The following is a 22778-nucleotide window of genomic DNA, read 5'->3' as shown; positions in this document are numbered from 1 at the left end:
TATTAAATTACAAACCTATGCATAGCAAATATATTTTATGTTTCTGATTAATTCATCAGCTAAAAGATATAAAATTTTTAATAAATAATGGTCAATTTTTTTTATAAGGAAATCAAATTTTATCATTTTTTCTGAATTTTACGCAAGACAAACATTTTTTGCTTGTTGGTACACCTGTATTTTTGTTTACTTCAAACAGGTGTTGCAGGCAGTGTCTAAGAGTGTGAAGTCCATGCTTTTTCATAGTTTTCGTGCCAAGTAAACTGTGTATTTATGTCCTTTCAGTCTATCATCTCAAACGAACGAAGAGAATTTGAGTGATTTCACGAATTATTGAACCTTAATTGCTTGTTCGTCATCGTAAACTGTTTTGAAAAACTCACTAATTAAGACTTGGCAGTTTGACAGATGTTGTCAACACAGTGAAATCCGGAACATTTTCTTCATAATAGTTTGTTGTGCAAGGTTAAACATTGTGCATACTGTGGATTCAACTACATAGATACTTTGATTGCACGGCAAGATGTGTGAGCCTAATACGCTGAATGTTTCTGCAAGTCTTTGCCCTGAACGACCAGCTCCGAAATCGCAAGATGAAAAAACACAATCACGCAAGCCGAATACTCTTTCGGCTGTTCCGAAAAAACTTCTCTCCACCGAAAATGTTGGATCAGCCACAGGTGAGAAGATAAATCAATTTAAATTAGGATGTATCATAAATAAAAATGTTTTGGAATTTTGTCAACGTGCTCTTGCGCTGCTCATAACTTTGGGAGGAAAATGGATGAAAGCCAAAAATGCATGGCCTTCAATTGAATTATTATTTGCTCTTTGTGTTGCAGTTTTACTTCTACGCTTTGTAAGAGAAATAAAGTGATTAAATGACTGGATCACTCGAATTTCATGAAATTTAGTAAAAAAAAATATATTGATTTAAGCAGCCTGTCCGAATTCCGAATTGATTTTGTCGTTTAGTTTGTAACCCTGTATCTAATTTACAAAAATATGACTTCCGCAAATCCAATAATATTTTTTGCGAGTTATTAATCAGGATTTTGCACTACCAAATATGAAATAATAATTATTGCTTAAAACTTCATGTAATAATAAATTAAAGAGGAGGGAAAACCTTGGAAAATCTTTGTTTCCAATGCATTAAATATTCCTTTAGGATTCAGTTGAAACCAAAACTGACCCAAGTAGGACTATATTTTTTTTTTTGAGAAAAGTGGGTACAAAGTTAGCACGCTTTTCAAATGGTGAGGACTGTCTCCCTACTTGAAATCTGATTTTATTTCAAAACAAAATGTTTCCCCAAAAAGTGTCATTCATTGTTGAATAGATCAAGCAGGTCAAGCACTGAAAATTTTGGAGAAAATTTGAATTTTTACTGTTGCATGGTCCTTTTTTATTTTATTGCAAATTATAGATCAAATTTTTCTATCGATCAAACTGTTTATATATTGCATGCAACAATTCAAATAATTTTCTATTGTCGTCATGCATTGATCCACTTTAAAAAATTTTAAAACAAGATTTTTGTGAAGGGGAAACAGGGTTTTAGAGCTTCCCTTTTTTACGTATGTCTAGTTAATTTTTAGAGTCTGCCTCACTTTCAGCTGTTTTTAAAAAAACCAGATACATTCTTATGACTAATTAAATTTATCGCTTAACCTGAGTATTTTTTTAAACATATTTTATTCATTTTAAGTATGTATATAAAATTACAAATAAGTAATCCAAAATAGGTCAAGAGTAAAAATTCTTCCCCTTTTTGCAATGAACGAAATTCGCCGTGAAAGGATTAAATTCTATCGCCGTCGCTGCAGGCACGCTTTGTCATTTCTCACATGCTCTGCGCCTATAATCTGGTGTGGGCATCGGTCGTATGTCATTTTCCAGACCGTTGGGAACGAGTCGGACCACAAAGCCCAAGCGTATTGCCCACGCTCGGCGCGCACCCTTTCCGCTCGGGCACTCGGCCCTAAGCGCATTAGCGCACGGCCTGCTTCCCGGCGCTCTGTCGAGGTGGCAGCAGGGGCGGCGGCGGCGGCACCACCCACCCACCCTCTCGGGTGGCTCTCGAGCGCAGGGGTGGCGATCGCGGTCGGGTCAAGCACGCTCGCTGCCATCCGCACACTCGCCCGACGGACGGGCAGCCCAGCGAGCACGCACCCTGACGCGAGCCGCGCCACCCGCCCCCCATCGATTCACCCCCGCAGCACGAGAGCCGCGAGAGCTGCACCGGCCGAGGGGGCGGCACCCTGAGCCCTGATGCCCTGGTGCAACTGCTGCTGCCTCGGCCGACGCCGCCAACAACAACAACAACACCCGGATGACTCGGCGCCGTCCGCCACCGCTCCGTCAGGTATGGCTTCCGCACCGGTGCGCTGCCGCCGCAGTTTGTTGCTCTTCATCGCGTGTCTGATTTGGCAAAGTGCTTTCTTGAGTGCTCTTTCTTCTCTTCGAAATCGATGTCCCCTCGGGGCTGCAGCTCGTTTTCTAGAAAATTGACGATTGGGAAAGGGCTGTTAGGAGAAAGCTATAGCCTCTAACGGAAAGGTCACAAAGGTGGTCGGGAAATTCAATATGGGCATTGCATGAAGGTTAAATGTCAAAGCTGTATTTTTCGTTTTGAAGTTATAAACATCAATACATCGCTGAATTTCAAAACGAGCCTCGTTAGATTAAATAGATTGACCCAGAGTTTTTCGCAACCAAAATTGCGAGGGAGCCTTTTTTGCTGACAGTCATATGTTCAAGAGGCACGCTTGTCACGGGTTTAACTATTTAATGTGTTTAAAAGACCTATCACTTTTGCGCGGGTGAGGACTGGAAAGGAAAATTCTGTGATAAACCAATAATGCAATAATTATCTTCTATTTACTCGATTGTGATACGAAGAACTGAACCCTATCTCAAAGCTAAAATTAGCAGTGGACGGTGATATCCATATAGTATTTATCTTTCTGTTGTACACTTTTATTGTTTAATTAAGCTTTCATTCGTTAGATTAAAGATCTAAATAATAAAAATCACCTGAACTCAGAACTCAAAGTTACCCTTTTTCGACCTATGACCCTCTGTATCTCGCAATCCGCAATCTCGGGACCTTTTTCGAGATTAAAATTAATAGTAAAATAACCTAAAAACTACTCGAATTTGAAATTTTCATTTGGTTTGCAAAAAACATAAATTTTGTTGGCTGTCTAATTAGACATCATTTTGCGTATTGTTTGTGGTTCTAGCTTTTTTAACTAGTGATTTTCATGATTTGGTGAAATCCAGTAGGCCCATTATTTCCAGATTTTACCCCGATTTTCCGGGAAAGGTACCTCAATTTTTCCCTAAAACCTAGTAATTACGACACCTTAATATATTATGTTGTTTTCAATAACATAAAAAAAACTCAAAAGAGAGTTAACAACAAAGGCTTTATCAAATCTCTTCTGGAAACACCCAAAAACCGTTTATAACCTATAGTTTAAATGTTTTCCTTCCTGAAATCTTCTGGTTAACCAAAAACTCTACTGGCCAAGTCGTTTATAATTTTCATTTATTTCATTTAGTGCGGAGCTTTTAAAGCGTCAAATTTAGGCAATTAAAATTAAGATGTGATTAAACGCTCGGACACGGAGCATTCCATTGCCACGAAATTTCATAAAAAAATGATGTTTTCACGATTCAATTTATGCTGTTGAGAGACTGGGAACTTTTTATTTTGAGCAGTGGACATATTTGGCAGCGAAATTAGGTCAGTTTTGCCGCACTCACGATTCCTCTCTATTTCCAGGAGTGCTGAGGAGGCGATCTGGCCTAAAAATTGAATCTATTTATTTCTATCCTCCAGAAACTATTTCCAGGCTCAAATATCATTGAAGTTTGAACACATTCCATCTAAATTTTTATATCAGTTTTAAATACAATTTAACTTTCCAAATTGTATTTTGCAAAACCTTCTCTTTTTCTCGGAAATTATCAACTGAGCCACCATAGGGTGTTCTTATGAAAATGGTAACCTTTAATGGTTGATCTCGATCGCTAAAATTTCATCTTCAAATATTTAATTCCCTCAAGGGGTTAGAATAGGATAACGATTTAGATGTGATTTACATAAATAGATCCCAATTTTTTTTGAATCCGTGAAAATTACACTGTCGCTATTTTTTTTTAATTTCTGCACCTTTTTACACTAATATGCAGGTCTATTGTATTTGAAAATCAGGGAAAAATAAAAAAAGTAACACTCCTGTGAATTCTATCCTTGGCAGACGTAACAGGGGAATTCTATCTGGAATTGCTACAGCGTCAAAAGTTTTAATTCGTTTTTTGATTACACCATGCAATATGGAGCGTATTTAATTGCTTTTTGCCCAGTCTATTTTAGTTACGACTCCTTGGGGCGTTGTCGAAACTCCTAGATTCCCTTGCGTTTACTGCTCTTTCCTATCGCCGCCGAGCTTTATGTCCCCCCAGTCATCTAATGGTAATATATTTGGAGCTGACCGTAACCACTCCACCACTGCAATTTCTCAAATTTCAAAAGTTAGGAAACAAATAATGCGCTTCTGTATTGGCGAAGCGTGAAATTACATTTCAACTTTAGAAAGAGGCTTTTTAAGTAGTTTTCGCCTCACCAAGAACGTTAAATTGCGTTCGAAGAAGAGCTGAAATATTTTTGCAACTACTCTTGAGATTGCTTTTTGCGCTGACGAAGACGATGAATACCGGCCGCGGTTAACTCTATTGGAGTGAATCTGCTAAGTTTTAGCGCTCGGCGATAAAGTTAAATTGTTTCCTGGTCTTCCTTTCCTTCCGGCTGGCGTGGTTATTGGTTATCCTCCCGCTGTAAAGCAAAACCCGACCGACCGATCGCTCGAGAGCGAACGAGCTAGGCTGCAGCCATGACTACTCGAATAACCAACTTGGCAATGCTTGTTCGTGGCAATTTCCGCTTTTACTTGCAGTGTTATTTTTTTGCTAAGCCGCGTGGAAAATGCAAATTAATTGGTGCAGTTGAAAGACTCTACCGAAAAGTTTTTAGTTCCTTAACATAGTCAGGGAAATTTTCTTTAGCTGAATTCGAGATGGCTGGAAAAGCGTTTGAATTATTCGTAATAAAACTAGTTCTCCTTATTTCTATCATTTTTTTTTAATTTTATGCTCCACAGTTTCTAGTTTGTAAATTGGAATGTTCTTATTGTCATATTTTGTAATAAATAAGTCAATACAAAAAGATGAAGTAAGTAAGTATCTCGTCCTGTTTGTGTTAAAATTGCGCATCGCTCAACAAACACCCAAATTTTCATTGCCGAATTTATTGTTTCCCTTTTCTTGCAGCAAGGAAATTCGCGTTTGGTTGTTGAACGATTTTCCGCTACCAGGACGATCTGTTCACCCTAAATTATTTCTCCAAAAAGTCTAAAATTATGTTAACTAACTATTCGTAAATTTGGTCAATCCTTCTCTTATTAAAAATAAAATAAAAACATGTCAAGATATGACTATGAAATTAAGGTATGTGATCGTTGATCGGTGATGCCAATACGAAACAAAATTTTTTTCCTGCTCATAGCTTGTGAAACGCTTACTCTCGCCAAATCGAGCGTGTCCGTCGATAATGGATCTTACGTGCCAAGAAATACGATAACCCTTTTATCAGAGGAGAGCATGGTAGGAGCAGGATTCTCGAGTAGAAGACAAATCACCGCTAGTCGCCTTCGAACTGAAAATCGATGCCCATTTGACCCCATCTCTGGGGGTGGGTTCGAGTGGGCGGCCCCCGACTCATTAACTAATTGGAAGCTGCGCGCGGTGTTGCTCCGGGACCCATGACGAATAGCTAGCTGCTCGCTTAGCTGTTTGTTTTAATCGCACCTGCACCATTAATTTCCCCGGCTAATGCAATTATACTCCATGGCACGCGCTGTACGTGAACGGCGAGCAGAATTAGTTTGATTAATGCTGCTGGTGGAGAGCTGTCTGACCCTGTTAACCACTCGGATCGCCACCACCAAAATCGATATTTTCGGCTTTTGTCTGTGTTTTTGTTATTTGTTGTCGCCAGTAAATAGTATACTGCTGAATGCAGATTAAAATCGGTTACATGAGGAATGTAATTGGTTTCTCAATGAACAAATTATTTGATTTTTGTTTCCTATCCAATATAGAGAAATAATAGTAAAAAATTTTTAACTGAATATTTTTGGTCTCCATTAGATGGTTGATTTATTTATGAACTTAAAATAATGTCCTCCAGGGCGTAAGAAGATAATCTGAACACGATAAAATACTTTCATAATTATTTTGTAGGAAATAAGAATTATAGAGACTATTTATATTCATACGAAAAATGTATTTAAGATTTTTAGTGATATTTAACTATTTTGTGTTACGTAAAAAATTGGATTATTTAGGTAAAACAATTTTCTCCTAAGTGACATTGTAGATGGAACAGTGGTCTAATTAGAGATGTGTATTTTTAAGTTCAGTTCCCTTCAAGCTTGTTGAAATAAGGAGCAGTCGGAATCAACAGAAACCATTTAAACCGTTTACTTAAAGTTCGGACGAGAGTTTATTGATCAAGACTTTCATTAACTATAGTTTCTATTTTAAGCACATCTGGCTTCCACAGCCTTGAAAAGATTTTTCCTACAAAGAAGCATACGTATTTTTAGTTTCTCTGAAGTGTTGCCTGGGGAATATCGATTCCCAACTTTTCCAATTTACTCTTGCCTTTGTGCGGATAAAAAATATGTATACACAGAGCATTAATAAATCACCTGCTGACAGCGGACTATATTCTTGCACAATCGATACTCTTGGCAGAATAATCGCAACTGTTGTGATCCTGTGTTTCAGGCAATCCGCGCAACAAGGTGGCCCTTCGTCCCGGCCACTCGCTCATGGACTGGATCCGGCTGGGCAACTCGGGCAAGGACCTGACCGGCGTGGGTGGCGTGCCGCGCGACGTACCTGCGTCCGAGCTGGCCAAGCACAACCGGCAGGACGACGCGTGGCTGGCCGTCAAGGGTGAGTCGTCGAAAGTGCACCTTTAAAGGCCCTTTGCTCGCATCGATCCGCCGGCAGTTACACTCGCCTCTGCAAATATTGAAGGAAGTGACTCTGGACGCGCTATAAAACTCTGTTTGCGCTCAATTAGCCAGCACGGTTGATTAACCGGCTTTTACGGCCCTCTCGTCCCCGAAAAAAAGCAGCCACTAATTGTGTTAACGCCATTTCTTGCACCGAGTGCTTTTTCCGGCCATAATCTCGTTCCTGGAAATGGAATTATTGTTGTTTTCTGCACCCTCAGCTCTTCTGCAATTAGATTTGCGGCTCGAGCCGCAAACAAGTTTTACATCTCATTTTGGACGTCGTTGCTTGAAAGGAAAAGTTAGAATCCAATTATTCCGCTTGACTTTCTCTCAAAGCTCTGGCTCTCAAAAACATTTTGAGCTTTTGCGAGTATTGTTTATGATATTTGGTCTTGAATGAGGTGGTAATTATCTGCACCAACTAATTTCGCGATGCAAAGGACGACTACTTCTTAACATATCTCATTTAAGTCAGAAAGCTTAGCTATAAATTTCAAAATTTGAGAATTCAAGAGTTTCTTACTAATTCCAACCGTGCAGGAAATAATTTTAGTCTTTCTTTACCAACTTGTTGCAATATTAATTAAACTATCTTGGATGATATAAAAAATTCGTAAGCAATCTTTTTATGGGATAATTCTAAAGAAATTAGCTTAAGATGGATGGTCTAATTAAATTTATTTTTCCTTTGGATTTTGGATATTTTGAACAAATTAGACATACCATAGTTTCTTAATTGTATTAAATCTTTTAAAAGGAAGAGTTTAACGAAATTAACTAAAACTAGACGGACCATTTTGATTATTTTCTCAAAAACCATTTTTTATTACACGGGCTTTGCGAGTTATGGGAAATGATTCCAAATTGAGTTTTGAAGCCATTTTTCACTCAACTGCGATGATATTTTAAAGAAAGCCTCTACCCAACAAGACAAATCGATCAATGGGTCATTTTTACTTTCCGGAAAAGTCCCTAGATTGTAGACTTTCGCTGGTAAATCAGAATATTACTCATTATCGGTTTAAGATAATGTTTTAAACATTTGTAATCTTACTTTCCAGGTCATGTAGCTTCATTTTTATCACTGTAAAAAGAAATTTTTTAATACAATTTTAATGTTCTTATTTTTTTTATTAATTTTAATGAAGAAATTTTCTCCAGATATAAAAATGATCCAAGAAAGTTTGAGTCTACATGTAAAAATAGTGAATTTCTGGAACGTCATAATTTACCCACCAATCGATTTGTATCATTGAAATATGTCTGCAATAAAAATTTCTGCAAAATCAAGAGCAGGAACTGTATTTTAGGTCAATTTTAAAATGTTGGACTATATAATTAAAATCTTCAAAAATCGCTAACATTGTCGAATCGAAAAATTTCCACTACTATACGTTGCTTACATCAGAAGAGGCTACACGAAATCAATAGTTTCGCCAAACACTAATGGGTAGAAACCTAAGAGTTTCCTTGTCAGATTTTCACCACGTGGAGTTCTGAAAGCCCTCTAAATGGTAACATTTCTGACAAATATTTGTTACACTGCTTCTTTTGCGATTTATCTTTTTAGATTTTCTCCATCAGTGGGCTTACATTCGGTTCCGCGCTTATCGCTACCTCCATTCCTTTTCCTTTTCAAGCAATTGATTAACGTCAATTTGTGCAGAACCAAACACGTCTGGAGCGAAATTTCCTTTCTCGCACCTGTCAGCACACTGACGCGATTGATTTTCCTCCCGGCACGAACATATATTTAATGCACCCCCTCAGTGAGTTCATTTTCGCTTCGCAGGTCGCGTGTACAATGTGACACACTACATGGATTTCCATCCCGGAGGCGTGGAGGAACTAATGAGAGGCGTCGGCAAAGACGCCACTAGTCTCTTTAATCAGGTAGGGTCGGAAACTTTGCGCCGCCGTTCTCGAGCTCGCCTTAATAATGTGCGCGCTCCACTAATGTAGCTTCCCGTCCCGTGCGCGCCCACACGCCCACCCTCAATAGACACCTCCGGTGCTTTTGTGCCCTGCACTCTTTGAATCCAACATTGGGCACGTGAACCAACTCGCTCTTTTCATCCTTTCTGCGAGTGTTGCATTGATGGAACTGATCAATATCCGCAGGTTCACGCCTGGGTGAACTACGAATCCATCCTGCAAAAGTGCATGGTCGGCCCTTTGCGCGGAGGACTCTTGTTTTCAGCCAGCAAACCCATGCAGCCCCTCACTCAACTTTTGTTCGGCAAGAAAGGGGAAAAGGCTGAAATGCCTCCTCCGTCTGCCAAAGCAATAGGTAATATTTTATTGCAAATTTATTTAATCACCAAGCATAATTAATTGATAAAAACGTTTAAAAGGAGATAATTAATGCGTGAGTTTAATTTCATTTGAGAAGGAACTGTCACGCCAACAACATCAAAATATTAAATTGTGTAATCTTTATGACGGTTTCAAGATTTAGTGTTCCATGGCCAAAATTTCGTTTACAATCAGGGTTTTTTAACAGGGTTGCATTTTCCTTATAGTTTTTACCGTAATTTTAAACTCACCTGTTTCATGCGGAGGAAACGCAAGATATATAGATTTTTTTTAATTTTAATGTTTTATTTTCCGGATTTAGCTCATAGTACATTGCAATCTAAAAACTAGGGCTGTGAATTTGAGATGGTGGAAAAATTTTTCTGAGTTTCCAATTGTGAAAGAACCATCAAATGAGCACGAACAATATTACTTTAAGCCAGTTGAATCATATCTAAAACCATTTTAAGCCTTAAAAATTGTCCAAACCGTCTTACAACAGTCTGAAATCCGCCAAAAATCCATTCAATTTTCGGGCAATGCAATCATCTTAATATTCAGGTGGATTTTGATGAGCATAAAAATATATTTTTGACATATTTTCTTACTCACAATATTTTTTCTGGTACAAAGAAATTGTTGACCTATATTTTGATATTTTTACTTTATAACTTACAAAAAGAAGTTAATGAGCAATTTTAATTTCTATGACAAAAACTCTTCACATGTCACTTTATAGACTTTTTTCAAAATGTTGGTTTAAAAGTAAACGTGACTCTATTGCGTAAAAATCAAATATTATAATATTTTTAACTGCATTATCAAAACAATAATAAATTCTTTAAAATCCTCTTTAACTTTTAAAAAATTGTGTTCTAAAGAAACCATCTCTACTTATAAACAGGCTAAAATTATTTTGCCTAAGAAACACCATATCTAAAATAACAGCCATTTTTTAAACATTCGTCTTCAATTTTGGCTGGATTTCCTGTCCGATTTCATTATGAACTTTAATGCTTCTAAAATCCCCCAAATAATAAAAAAAAATAAAAATATCAGTTTTTTCTATTAACGAGGATTTACAACCCTTTACCTCACACAAAATATAATTTTTAATCAAAGCATGACTTGCTAACAAAGCGAATTTGCTTCCAACCTAATAAAAAAAATAATTTTGCAGAGTACAATCCTTCTGGCACTCCAAGTCTATCATCAGCAGTGGCGCCAAAGCCAAGCAACCCTCGGCTAGATTGGTTCCAACAGCTGGGCGCGGTCACACTTGTCCTCTACGCCCGTCAGGTGTCTCGAATTCCAGGGAAGCTTCCGCCGTGGGTCAGGGTCACCCTGGACGACGGGGGCACCAAAGTGTCCATCCTGGTCTGCAACGTGGGCGGCGAGCCCGGTTTGACCTACGAGGCGCGTCTGGAGCTGAGTGCGCCTGTCACGTGGCCTTGCACCGCGGTCAGGGTGCATCCTGATTCAGGCAAGGTCGAGGTCACGTTCAAGAAGGCGACCGACGTCATTTGGAAGACGTTTGGCGTTCCTGACGAAGCGCACGGAGTCATTTCGCAAGATGTGCAAGCCGAGAGCGAGTTCTGGCCTGTGCATCTGGTGGAGGAAACTCAAGTTAACCACAACAGTAAAGTGCTGCAATTCAAGTTTTCGACCAGGGTGTGTTTCACTGTGCCTGTTGGACATCATTTCAGAGTGCAAAAGAATATTCAAGGTATTCTCATGTTTTAATTTGTTGGTATTAAAGTAGAAAATGGTTATCTTGAACTGAACAGCAGCTCAAGCCTAATCAGAAGAAAAGAAATCCAGAAATAATTTTTCCTCGCTAAAAAAATTTGAAATTGATAAATAGATAAAACGGTCTTAAAATCCCAATCATACATCATATATCTTCATTTAAATTTAGAATTTATTAATGATTTTTCTGATAAATTTATACATAAAATTGAGCCAGATCGTGTTTGGATGGCATTTATGTTTTCATTTAATTTATATTCAATGATTTTTCTTCTTACTGAATTAACCAAGAAATTGAATCGTGTTTGCAGGTGTGATAGTTGCAAGAAGTTACACCCCAATTGTGCCTTCCCTCAAGTCCTACTCGTACGACTGCGACTCAATTTACCTCATGGTCAAATCATATCCAGACGGAGCCCTGAGTTCCGCTCTTTGCAACCTGGAAGTCGAGCAGAAGGGTTTCGAAGTCAGCCGACCTGTAGGAAATTTTGACGCGCGATGTTTGTCAGACGCCAGCAGACTCTGTCTGATTGCTGCTGGCACTGGCATAACCCCGATGGTCAGGGTAATTTTGCATGTCTTGGCAGACAGCAGAAAGTATTGGTAGGTTAATTCTTGAATTTTAATATTTGAAAACTAATTAGCTGCTAATTTGCAGTAAATTGGTGAAGCTGGCCTTCTTCAATAAAACAGAAAAGGACATTTTATGGAAAGAACAGTTCAGTTCTTTATCTCAGGAGGACGAGAGGTAAATTAAAATTGTAGGCTGAAAAATTGTAGGCATCATGTTGTACTGTTTTTAGGTTTCATGTGCAACACATCCTTTCCGAGGCAAGTGACGACTGGTCTGGAACAAGAGGGCGGATCAGAACAGATATTATCGAGTCACTTCTGATTGAAAAGGAGGGCCTCAGCGTTAGTGATGCTTTAAAACAAGAACCAACCTTCTTTTGCGTGTGCGGCCCCACACCTTTTACTGAAACGACAAAAAGGTAAAGATGCGGCGGATATAATGGAAGTAAAGCTCAATTTTTAACATTGTAAATGTCTTATTTCAGGCTCTTGGATGAAATGAAGGTGCCTAAAAGTCAGTACCACTGTTTCCTCGGCTGAAGAGCTCAAAACCAGAGACTGACTGCATCAAAGCCACCAGTAGCCTACCGTCAGAGACCAACTTATCGACAACCTGCATTGATGTGATTGTTTACAAGTATTTTATGAATACTCTCAAACAACGATATAGCACAAACCTCAGCTCCATTATAGACAATTTTCTCATCTTTCGTGCAGAAAACACATTACTTGTTTTTATGTAGCTTTACAATAAACCTTCCGACTGATTTTCTTATCCGGGTCTGTTGTTTGATGGTTGATGTACCACGAAAGACTAGAATTATATATCATGGAACAAAATACAAAACCACGAGTGCACCTTCCGAATTGTCTGTAGAATGAGAGGTCAGTGTCGACGCACCAAATGTTAATGTTTAGCTAGACGTGTCATCGTTTGTCTGATAGTGCGCTGCAGTGGCTTATTCATTTCCGATTCTCTGGCGTCTAGTGGTATAGCACAAGTTCATGTTATTGTTATTTTTTATCATCAAAACCTGGTGTACTAACTCAATGGTGTTGTTGGAGAAGTGAAGCCATGAATTGTGATAAATGTCTTATTGTAATGATATGAAACCGCGCTGAGTATTTTCAAAATAAACATGAATAAGATATTCCTGAATACCTAAATGCTGATTATTTTTTATTTAGAATATTTCAACATATTTTTTTGCTCAAAAACGTGGCGCATTCAACCCAAACTACTTTATTTTTATTTTTTATTAAATATGTTTGAAAAATAAAAAAAGAAATACAACAGCATGTAATTTTATGCTATGAGAAGTATGAAATTAACTTCATTGATTGTAAATTGCTCAGCTCTGCGTAGATTTACTCAGGATGGATAGCAATTATTAGTGAAATATTTTTCTTCTCAAAATTACACCAGTATCTGCCCCTCCTGAGTTAATCCGCGCAGATTTTTAAAATAACCTTTTGTTTTAATCAGACCGAGGCTTTGTCTTGTCGGTGACTATTTGGTAAATTTAATTGTTTTTATTTTTAATCCATGAACCAAATAGCACCCAAATTGAAAGCTCAAATTCATGAGTTTTCCAGCACAATACATGCATTGTAAGAATACGGGTCGATTGTTTGGTGCTGCACTCTCTGCGACTATCTTGAGCAACGTTTCGTTGGTTCGGCAACCCGCGCGAGAGGCTTGATGCGACGGTTGCATAACCCGATTCGGCCGACCTGCAATTACATCAGACACCGCAAAACGGAAACACAAACGACGCCAGAGAGATCGCAGCAATTAAAGCTAACGACCGCGTATGCAAATGACAGGACATGGCTGAATAATAATTAATAATTAATCGGCGTCCCCGTTTTGGCAGAAAAAGTTATCAATTTATCAGCTGGAAATTATGTAAGCGCTTCCCAAAAGATTCCCCGCGGGCCGGACGAAAAACGCTGTAAGCAAACTGCTGCGGAAGCTTTTTTGGCCCTCTTTAGCCAGTCTCACGGGGAATGCAAACGAGCAGTGCCCAAAACAGGCCATTAATTCGAAGCGGGGCGACGTCCTGCCGTACCCAATTACGCGGCGGCTCTCGCACTGCACCGGTCAGTTGCTTCGCGCCTCCCGGCTCGAATAAATTTCTTCCTTGACACTAAATAATTTTCACGTGCTCGCCCGGTGGAGCGTGCAGCTGGAAAAAACCTTTTGTGGCACAGGTCAGGCAGAAAAGTTGGCTTTATTCATCCGTGAAATATTGAGAAGATTCATCTCTTCATCTGTTAGCGTCCAAGAATTCCAATCATAGATTTTTCTTTTTTTAACTGCGTTTTTATTAAATTACATTATCATCTGTTTTTTTTTATATAAAAATAGAGCTTCATCTTGATAAGCTCATCAATTTAGTAAACTTTAATATAGATTTTAAGTTTCAAAATAATTTTTTTTTAAGAAAACAAACATATTTCTGGCTAAGAACCAAAACTCTAAAAGAGTCCAGGAGTGACAAAAAACAAAAAACTAAGCAAAGGAAGAGACTTGAGTTCCTAAACTTCATAAAAATTGAAAAAAAATATTTTATAAAAATATAAATCTGTTAAAAGCCATTATTTCATTTTTTAAGTGGGTCCAAAATAAAATCTATCCCAATTTAAAGCTAAATTCTCAATCAGTCACAATAAACTGAAAGGCATTTCCTAGCACTAAGTCAAACATTATAGTTTAAAATTCTAGATTTCAAAATTAAATTTAACTATCATTTTATAATTTAAATTTATTAAATTCAAATTTTAATCTTTCCTGGGCTCACTTAAGGTGTGGTTTTTTATCTTGAACAATGGATGATGCATTTGTTTAGAAATTCTGGATTCAAAGTGTGAATTCCGTGTGCAATTTTGCATGAATTCGCGAGGCGATTGAAACGGGGTGCGAGCATGGCATTAATATTTCATGCTGTGTGCTCGGCGGGTCAAATTGGCGTTTGATTCGTTGGACCATTATTCGAGCTACTGCCCACTGCTGTGAATACTGCAAAATTCATTCCCGCAAAGCTCGTAAATGTCAGAACGAACGTTTTCACCTATCACCTCGCGCGGTGTGGAAAGCATTGAACGACCAATTAAGCACAATATTCTGTTTCCCCGTCGGTTTGCATTTTTATCGCGAGCGCACTCCGTAAACAAGGAAGGTACTCTCAGCAAACGAAGTGGAAAGATAAACTTTGAAAAAAATGCCATTCAAATATTTACACGGCCTTGGCTGTTAAGTTATTGTTCGCAGTCAAGCAGTGCAATAGAGTGTCTTTCGCGAAGAGCCAATTTCACAGATTAGCTTTGTGCAGACGTTAAATGTCTGACGCGCTTTCAATTTAAGCCTTGACCTAAAAAAGATAATATCAGATCATAAGATTTGCTCTTTACCTTTTAAAGATATTGATATTATGGATTTTATCTACGCAGAGATAATAAATTTGGTTGGAATGTAATCAGCCCGATTATCTGATTGTGCTGAGTGGATATGATTTTAAGGCCCTGCGAAATAAAAACGCTTCAATGTTCGCAAGTGGTTTTATCTTAGCTCTCTGTAAAGATTACAACTTATTCGTGATTCATAAAATTGACTTCATAATTTACACATAAAAATAGTTGGTCTTGAGCAGGTTTTCCCGATTTAAATAATGCGTTCTCGTAGACTTATAGGAAGATTTTTACGATTCTTTGCAATTTTGCAAAATTTATTTTGCGGGCTATGCTAGACATCCAATCCAATAACTTTATAAGCTTTTCAAGTTTCAGAATTTAAATCTTATTTTCGATTATTTTGGCCATTTGATTAGTTTTTTGTTCAAGTTAATTGATTTTGTCAGAATTTAACTGGCCAAAAATGCAATTTTATTTATTTTTAAAAGTAATTTTTGAAATAACAAATTTCTAAGGCTGAATTGATTTAGTTTTCAACTTACTTGAGCAATAAAAAATATTTATTTTGTAGGAAAAACCTTGCGAATCAACATAATAGCTGTCAAACATTGACTTTGTCTCGTGTATTTTACCACTCTCAATGTTATCCTGAAATGAAACTAGAGTAATTACTTCCTCTCTTTAAGACAAACTCTTAACATCTTTTGGTTCTGAGTTAGAGTTATGAAACTAACATTATCTCTCTTTCCATTTCAAAAGTTTTACGACTAATTTAACCATTTTTTTGTTCTAAGAATTTTATTAAAATAAGTATCGATATAAGAGTGATGAATACAATTCTCCATTTATAAACCATATATTAATCTAAAATGTCGATTTCCTCCGAAAAATTGGTTTAAATCCCAAGTCTATGCATGGATATTTTTTTAATGAAATTAGGATCTTATCTTCCTTGCACAGCTTGTTATACGGTCAATTAAACGCGGCGCATCTCTTCATTGCTTCTATTCATAAAGCGCACCTTTGAAGGTTAACGAAGTTTGAATTACAAACTAGGGCACGCGACTCGGCTGCACACGAGGAAGTGTGTCTGAACTAATCAAATCCTAACTTAGTTAGCGAGTTAGGTTAATATAGTTTGCTCCACTTTTCGAGAGGCAACTCTAATTAGAATGCGCAGCCACGTCAGTTCACATCAAGCAGCTCTATTAATCAAACACACGAGTGGTGCAGCAATATGTATGCAGCCTTTTTTCGCCAGCCGCGTTGAAAAGAAGCGTCGCCTGCTGCTGGAAGATGAAGAAGAAGGCGAGCCAACTCTGCTGGAGAGAATTAGAGCACCCTCGTTAGGCAAAAATCCGCGGCTTATCGGAAAGAAAACGAGTCCGCAGGCAGGCAGGCACGACGCCGCCTGATTGCAGGAAAATGACTGACACACAGCCGCGTTGCATGAGACGAGAGAGGTATATAGGCAATCGGGAAGACGGCTCTGTGCAGGCGGTTGCATAGCTTTGAAAAATAAAGTAGTGTCTTAATCCTGTGTGTAAGGGATTATGTTTCAAAAAATTGTTACACAATTAAAGCTAATTATTTTTTTCAAAACGCTGACACTATAATCAGTCAAATGGGTGATCGAGGTTTTGTCTCTTTATGTAAAGTTATGGAGAAAAAAATGTGATAATTTATTTACCTCTTGAAATGCTCTCTAAAAATGAGGAAAGACGTTGCCGTTTCAATTTGCGAGAAAATCGGCTTAGAAGTTTGCGCGCTGTTCAAGCGGTGAGCGCACATTCTCCAGATTCTCCCTATTGAAAATCATGATTGATTTCCCCAAAAGAGAAATTTACCTCAAAATTTGCACACCGTTCGAGGGTGACAAGAGGAGTCAAAATCAAAAAAGTAATTTATAAGAAAAAAAGTGTTTATCAAACCGTTTCAGAGTTTTTGGCTGAATCTATATAATTTTTAAACGGGCTAGGAGTCTATTTTCTTACATATTAGATGGTTTTACTTGCTAAAAGAGATAACTCGTTTTCTGGGGTTGTTATTATCGTTTTCCTTTGCATGTGTAGTTTAAAAAAATTGAGTTTTTAAGTCCTATCCAAATTATTTCACTGGCTAATTTTTATTATATACTATGAAAATGAATCAAATAATTAGCAAATTTCTTATTCTTAAAGGTTTGCTGAGCTATTTTAAGTCATCAACTGATTTTATCACTCTATACTTGATACGAAAAATATTGGACATAATATTACAATAAACATCTGTGTTCAAATAAACTAAGAAAATTATAAAAATGCTAAACCATGAGAAAATTGCACTTTGAGGGCTGATTTTCGTGAATCTCGCATTGAGACCAAGAATCGGCTCTAATCATTAAATCTTTTTTCATATTTAGAAAATAAATCTAGGCTTAAATGATATGTTACGCATAAATTAATGAAAAAATACACAAAGATATTTTAATTTAACATAAAACGCTGGATAAATCGTAAATGCACAGACAAACGTTGACCAGCAACGAGTTAGAAGGAGATAAAATGTAAAAAATGTTCTCTTTAACTGTTCTACTTTTTGCCATCCTAGGGAACATACGAAATAAAAACAGAAAAAAGAAATATACTGTACATTCGGACAATTTCATTAAATTTACAAATAATGGCTATTTAGCTCTGCGCCAGAACAGTACGAGAACTTGTTGTTTATTTTATTCCTCTCAAAATATTGCTAGCTATCCATCCTAAGCAAAACAGCACAGAGCTAAAAAAACATTTGGCAATTTAAATTTCATTTGGAAGAAAGTCAGTAATTTATTAATTTATTTATTGTTTCACCAATCCAGAAATGTAAAACATGTTTCTCGTCACTTTAGAGCCCATTAAACTGTTTACAGAGCCTCGCATTCGCGGCTGCAAAACAATGTGCGTGCGGATGCGGATCAGTCATTTTCTGGTAGCTTCAGAGTAAAAGCCAATATGCAGATAGAGAAAGCATAATTAGGCGAGAGCAGGATACAGCTGGCTGATTTCAAGCGCCGGCGTGCTGGCTGTGTACGTTGTTGTCTGCAGCCCCCCAACTCGCTCTCAGCACTGTATTGTGCCGCGCGGTATCGATTCTGCATGTCATAATAACCGAGAGACAGCACGTCCTAATTAGCGCTCGCTCGCATTCAAATTCTATTTACATCACGACGGCGAAGAGACGCGGTAATGTGCTCTCTCTCTCTCTCTCTCTCTCTCTCTCTCTCTCTCTCTCTCTCTCTCTCTCTCCACATTTCTTGTCCCTAGGGAGAAAAATGCAGCCACTGTCGGCGGCGACAAAGGAAGGAGCAGAGCAACGCGGCAGATTACGTTACCAGATTATTTCGGCTGCTTTTGTGTCACCTACGCTCTGTCAACACAATCTGTGCGCCGCCCTGTTTACTAATTAGCCGCTGAAGAGCATTTCTTCGCCTCCTACGCTGTCCTTGTGTGGCCAGCCGGCACCACTTTTTGCGAGAGTCTTCTGATGTTTGCTACAGGAAGCTAAATGCTATTTTTTTATTATTATAATTGACCTAGTTCAGACATATACATAGTTTGACCATCCCTTGCGAAGGGTATCATGAAGATGAATTATATATAAATAAAAGAAAATCCATGTGTGGGGTTAATTTACAATGGTTAATCCCATGCAAATTAATAAGGCTACAAATTTTTGTTTTGAAGCTAAAGTGATGCTGATGAGGCCTGCGGGGCCGAAGAAGCTGCTGTGCAGTATGAGAGCGTTTGATATTAATTTTTTTTATAATTTATAATTTTTCAACATGTTATTGGTCTTCCATTTTGATTCAATAGTCATTTCAAAATAAATTAACGAATTAATTATGTCATTGAAAATTATTTCCAATTCAATGAAACACAGGGAAAATAAGATTGTGCTGAAGCAGAATTGCCATATTTCCTTAGGACGAAGAATCCACGATTTTTTTTTTAGTTTAGCCGCAAGGTTAAGTCTTGTGGATCCTTTCCCTTTTGCACTATTGCAGAAGTTACTGCCCAAAATATTTTGGTCCATATTAAATCATTCATAAAATATAATCATCATTTTCCTTTCCATCTACCAGTCTGGAACTCTGGAGTCTGGATGTCAGTCCTTTTATCTAGCCTTGTGATAACGACAAACAGTGCAAAACGATTATCCGCAAATCTGGATGGTCGGTTCCGGTCGTACCTGCACAACAAAAAATGCCCACTCATCGTTGATATGAAAAAATCCGGAGGCCATAGGGGAATTCAGAAAAAACACAAGGTTTTCAAGTTTGGCAAAAAAATGTATAAAATCAATAACAATTTTAGGCCAAATTGAAGTCGAATTTTATAAAATACCCAAGAATGAATTGCATTTGAGGAGCCCAATTGGTTGGTACCAAAATTGAGGACGAAGAGCCACGAAATTCACTTTAAAAAAATTATCGAGCAACATTTTTTCACTTTGCCAAATATATAGAATCTAATAAGTAATAACGAAACTAAACATGATATATTTTAACAAGAAGTGATTGTTATTAACTTAAATTAACGGAAAGTCCTTTCTGCTCGTTCAAATATTATTTATAGAGTTTCTCAACAACTAAATCAAATATCCAAAAACGGCGACAGTCTACATGAAATAGCTTTTTTTACTGCTGACGAGTTTTATGTGGCAATTTTATGGACTTGAGGAGCTCACTCAATCCAAATCTCAAAGCCAAACATTACAGACAGACGTGGCTGAAGCGACGTTCACTTTAGGAATTCCTTATCTTGAACTCCACGCACAATTCTCTGGATTAATAGCGTCCCAAATCAGTCTGTGACAGACTAACGTTGCAAATATTGATAGTTCGCCTGCATTTTTGGCACCAAGTGCGCCGGTAATATTACCGCCTATTTGTTCCGAAACTTTTGGCCCCTCGTACATCATATATGCTTCCGATTGGGCACATGGTTGGCAAACTCGCGAAAAGCGACGTGTCTCACTCGTCTTTGACCTTCTTTTTTTGTCGGCTGGCGCTCGCAACGCAGCAGCCATAGTCTTTGTTCGAATGCAATGGCAAGCGAGCGGAGAGGAACATAAAAAGCCGGGGGTGAAAATAAAACACATAAATATTTTGGCCAGCCCTATTTCGCAGCTCGTGTCGTCGCATTCAAACGCGGCAAGGCAGGTTAGATTGACGTTTTTATCAAAATTCGAGCGCGCCCTCCCACGACGCATTGTCTAGAGGCGTCGCTCGTCGCGAGAAAGCCGGCGCGCATAACATTTTCCTCGGACAGTAGTCCGCCCCGAAACAGGATGGCAGTATACGTTATACATATGGAAAAAGCAGAATGCGTTGAAAGATGGTAAAAGTTTTCATGCTCTGACACTTCTTATCCATTACACCATGTTGACGCACGCAGAGAGTGTTATTCTTTCGCCTCCGCGTGACGAGGATAAAAACCAAATTTATTACGTTGAAACGTTCCCGACTCTCTGCGTTGAATTTTATTAAACTAAGAGACACGGCTCTTTTTATCAATTTCGCTTCCAATAAAGTGCCAGGGAACTTTTTGGAATATTATATTAGATTATTATCACGATATTTAATTTAATTAGCATTATCCACTTCTCAGTCAGAATAATTCAAGTCCTTTTGAATGGGATGTAAAGTACGTGTATGTAGATCAACCATTTTCCTTACAGGAATTTCAATGACTAAATTTCTCTGATATACTCTGTAATATAAAATAAAAATTAAAAACCGGCTAAAATTAATTTAATTTTAAAATTCAAAATGATAAATGAATAAATTATATATACAAAAAATGTTATAAAAAATATATTAAAAAGAATTTAAAGAATAATAATTATTTTAAAGTGATGAAGTTTAAAATTTAAAATTATTCACATTTTAATCAAAATAACTTGTTTCATAAATTGTGCATTTACTCTTCTTTAAATTTTTCTTTTACTTTTAAAAGAAAATTAGGAAAATTCTATCAAACATATCAAGCATAAAATATATACAAATAGTTTGTTAAAGAATTTTAGTTTTCGAGAAAGGTTGCCGAAACGCCTTTACTTTAATGGTACACTAGTTTTAAAAATAATATTAAATTTGGCGAAAGAAACCTTTGAAAGCTCTAATCCACGTTTCAAAACCGCACATTTAATCACCTGCCCGTCAAATCACTATACACCCTTCATAACTCATTCTGCTGACTTGGCGAATGTCGGTCGCAATAAATCAATCAGGTCGACTCTGCGCCATCCAGCTGCAAAATAATGATTGCAAATCCGTGCACCCAGCATTATATACCTCCGGTAATTATGTATTTGAGGATGAGCAGCATGAGCGCGCCCAACATTACGATAATAGAACATAGCCACAGTTTTATTAACGACGACGAGAGGGATATTAGAACCACTATGGGTGGAATTTTATTGACCGCCATTGGTTTTACATGTGGCTAAAATCACGTATTCGAACATTTTACAAAACGAAATGCCTCTCTGGTAAATCATTTTCGGGCATTTGCCGTAATTCCATTTCTAAACTGAAAATACTTAAGGCAGTTAAAAAATTTTATATGATAGCAATTCACCATTTGCAAAAACCCTTAGTTTTCGAAGTCGCCAAGAGTTTTGGCACCACCGCATACTAATGACTTTAAGGCACTGCTGCGATTTAAGTCTCAATCCCGCAGCTGTGCATTCTAATTTTAAATGATCTTCTGTTGATGGTTTCGTCGCAGAAACGGTAGTAATGTTTTTTTATTCAAAAAATTGTTTTTACGTTCCCGCGGCGATTGGCTGAACTGATTTTTTTTATTTCGGAACATTAAAAGAAATAGTTTAAGTGAAGAGTGTACAGAGGCAGGTTTGAATCGAAAATGACGGCGTGCTTTATAATCTAAATTCAATTAGTTGGAGGCTACGAAAACCATGGGAATTTTACAACTGGTGAATTCTAATATGCAGTTTTAAAATTATTTGTTAGTGAACAATAAAATAGGGTTGAAATTAATGAGTGAAAGAGAAAGTGTTCAATTATTGCTAGATTTTTTGAAAATATAATTAACATTTTACATTTTGGTAAAATCTATCTTAAAATGGTTTTTGTTACTTAGAATGCAGTGGTTAAAAAGTGCAAGTTTTTTTGTAAGGTTGAAAGAATTTGATATATATGCGATGATTGCTTCCAGTTCCAACTACTCATTTTCAAAAATATCGCTTTCACTCAAAGCAGTCGTCGCCACTTGGCCAAGTGTGCCGTGGGTGGACAAATGCACCGACGCGGCCAACAGCAGCAGGCATAAATCAAAATTTTAAGCCGACAAAAAGGACCGTAAATAACTTACTTTGCTTCGGGCACTTTCTTCTGCTGTCGCGAGAAATAAATCACGCCGTTAATCAGTTTGTGCTGCGAACCAACAAGCGCGTTGCCAGTGCGAGTGGTTTTGGTGTTTGCTCGATCTAAATGTTTTGACCATTTGTGAAAGAAATATATTTCGGGTGTCAACACCGCTGAAATGAACGAGCCACCTCCTAAGTGGTCCTAATTAGATGCATTCCACGGTAAAAATAACAGAAACTAATTTCGAGTGCATCGCAGCGAAAGGAGGACGGGTGGATTTATGGCGTATT

The 22778-nt window shown here is 37.6% G+C and overlaps 1 protein-coding gene across 2 annotated transcripts; it reads left to right on the top strand.

The window, feature by feature from the left end:
* Positions 1–270: 270 nt before the first annotated feature.
* Positions 271–12881, top strand: LOC135939752 (cytochrome b5 reductase 4). Of its 2 annotated transcripts, none has more exons than XM_065484302.1 (9): positions 271–680; positions 6862–7032; positions 8890–8990; positions 9219–9387; positions 10573–11118; positions 11453–11744; positions 11800–11889; positions 11945–12133; positions 12200–12881. In XM_065484302.1, the coding sequence occupies exons 1-9, from the start codon at positions 524–526 to the stop codon at positions 12252–12254; spliced, it is 1770 nt and encodes a 589-aa protein (XP_065340374.1). In that variant the 5' UTR covers positions 271–523; the 3' UTR covers positions 12255–12881. The 2 variants fall into 2 exon arrangements, with proteins under 2 accessions (XP_065340374.1, XP_065340376.1); XM_065484304.1 differs by lacking the exon at positions 271–680 and adding an exon at positions 2079–2368.
* Positions 12882–22778: the final 9897 nt, after the last annotated feature.

Source organism: Cloeon dipterum, chromosome 3 (genome assembly GCF_949628265.1).
Source record: "Cloeon dipterum chromosome 3, ieCloDipt1.1, whole genome shotgun sequence".
In the NCBI taxonomy this organism is placed as follows: Eukaryota; Metazoa; Arthropoda; class Insecta; order Ephemeroptera; family Baetidae; genus Cloeon; species Cloeon dipterum.
This window is presented reverse-complemented; position numbering and strand designations above follow the sequence as displayed.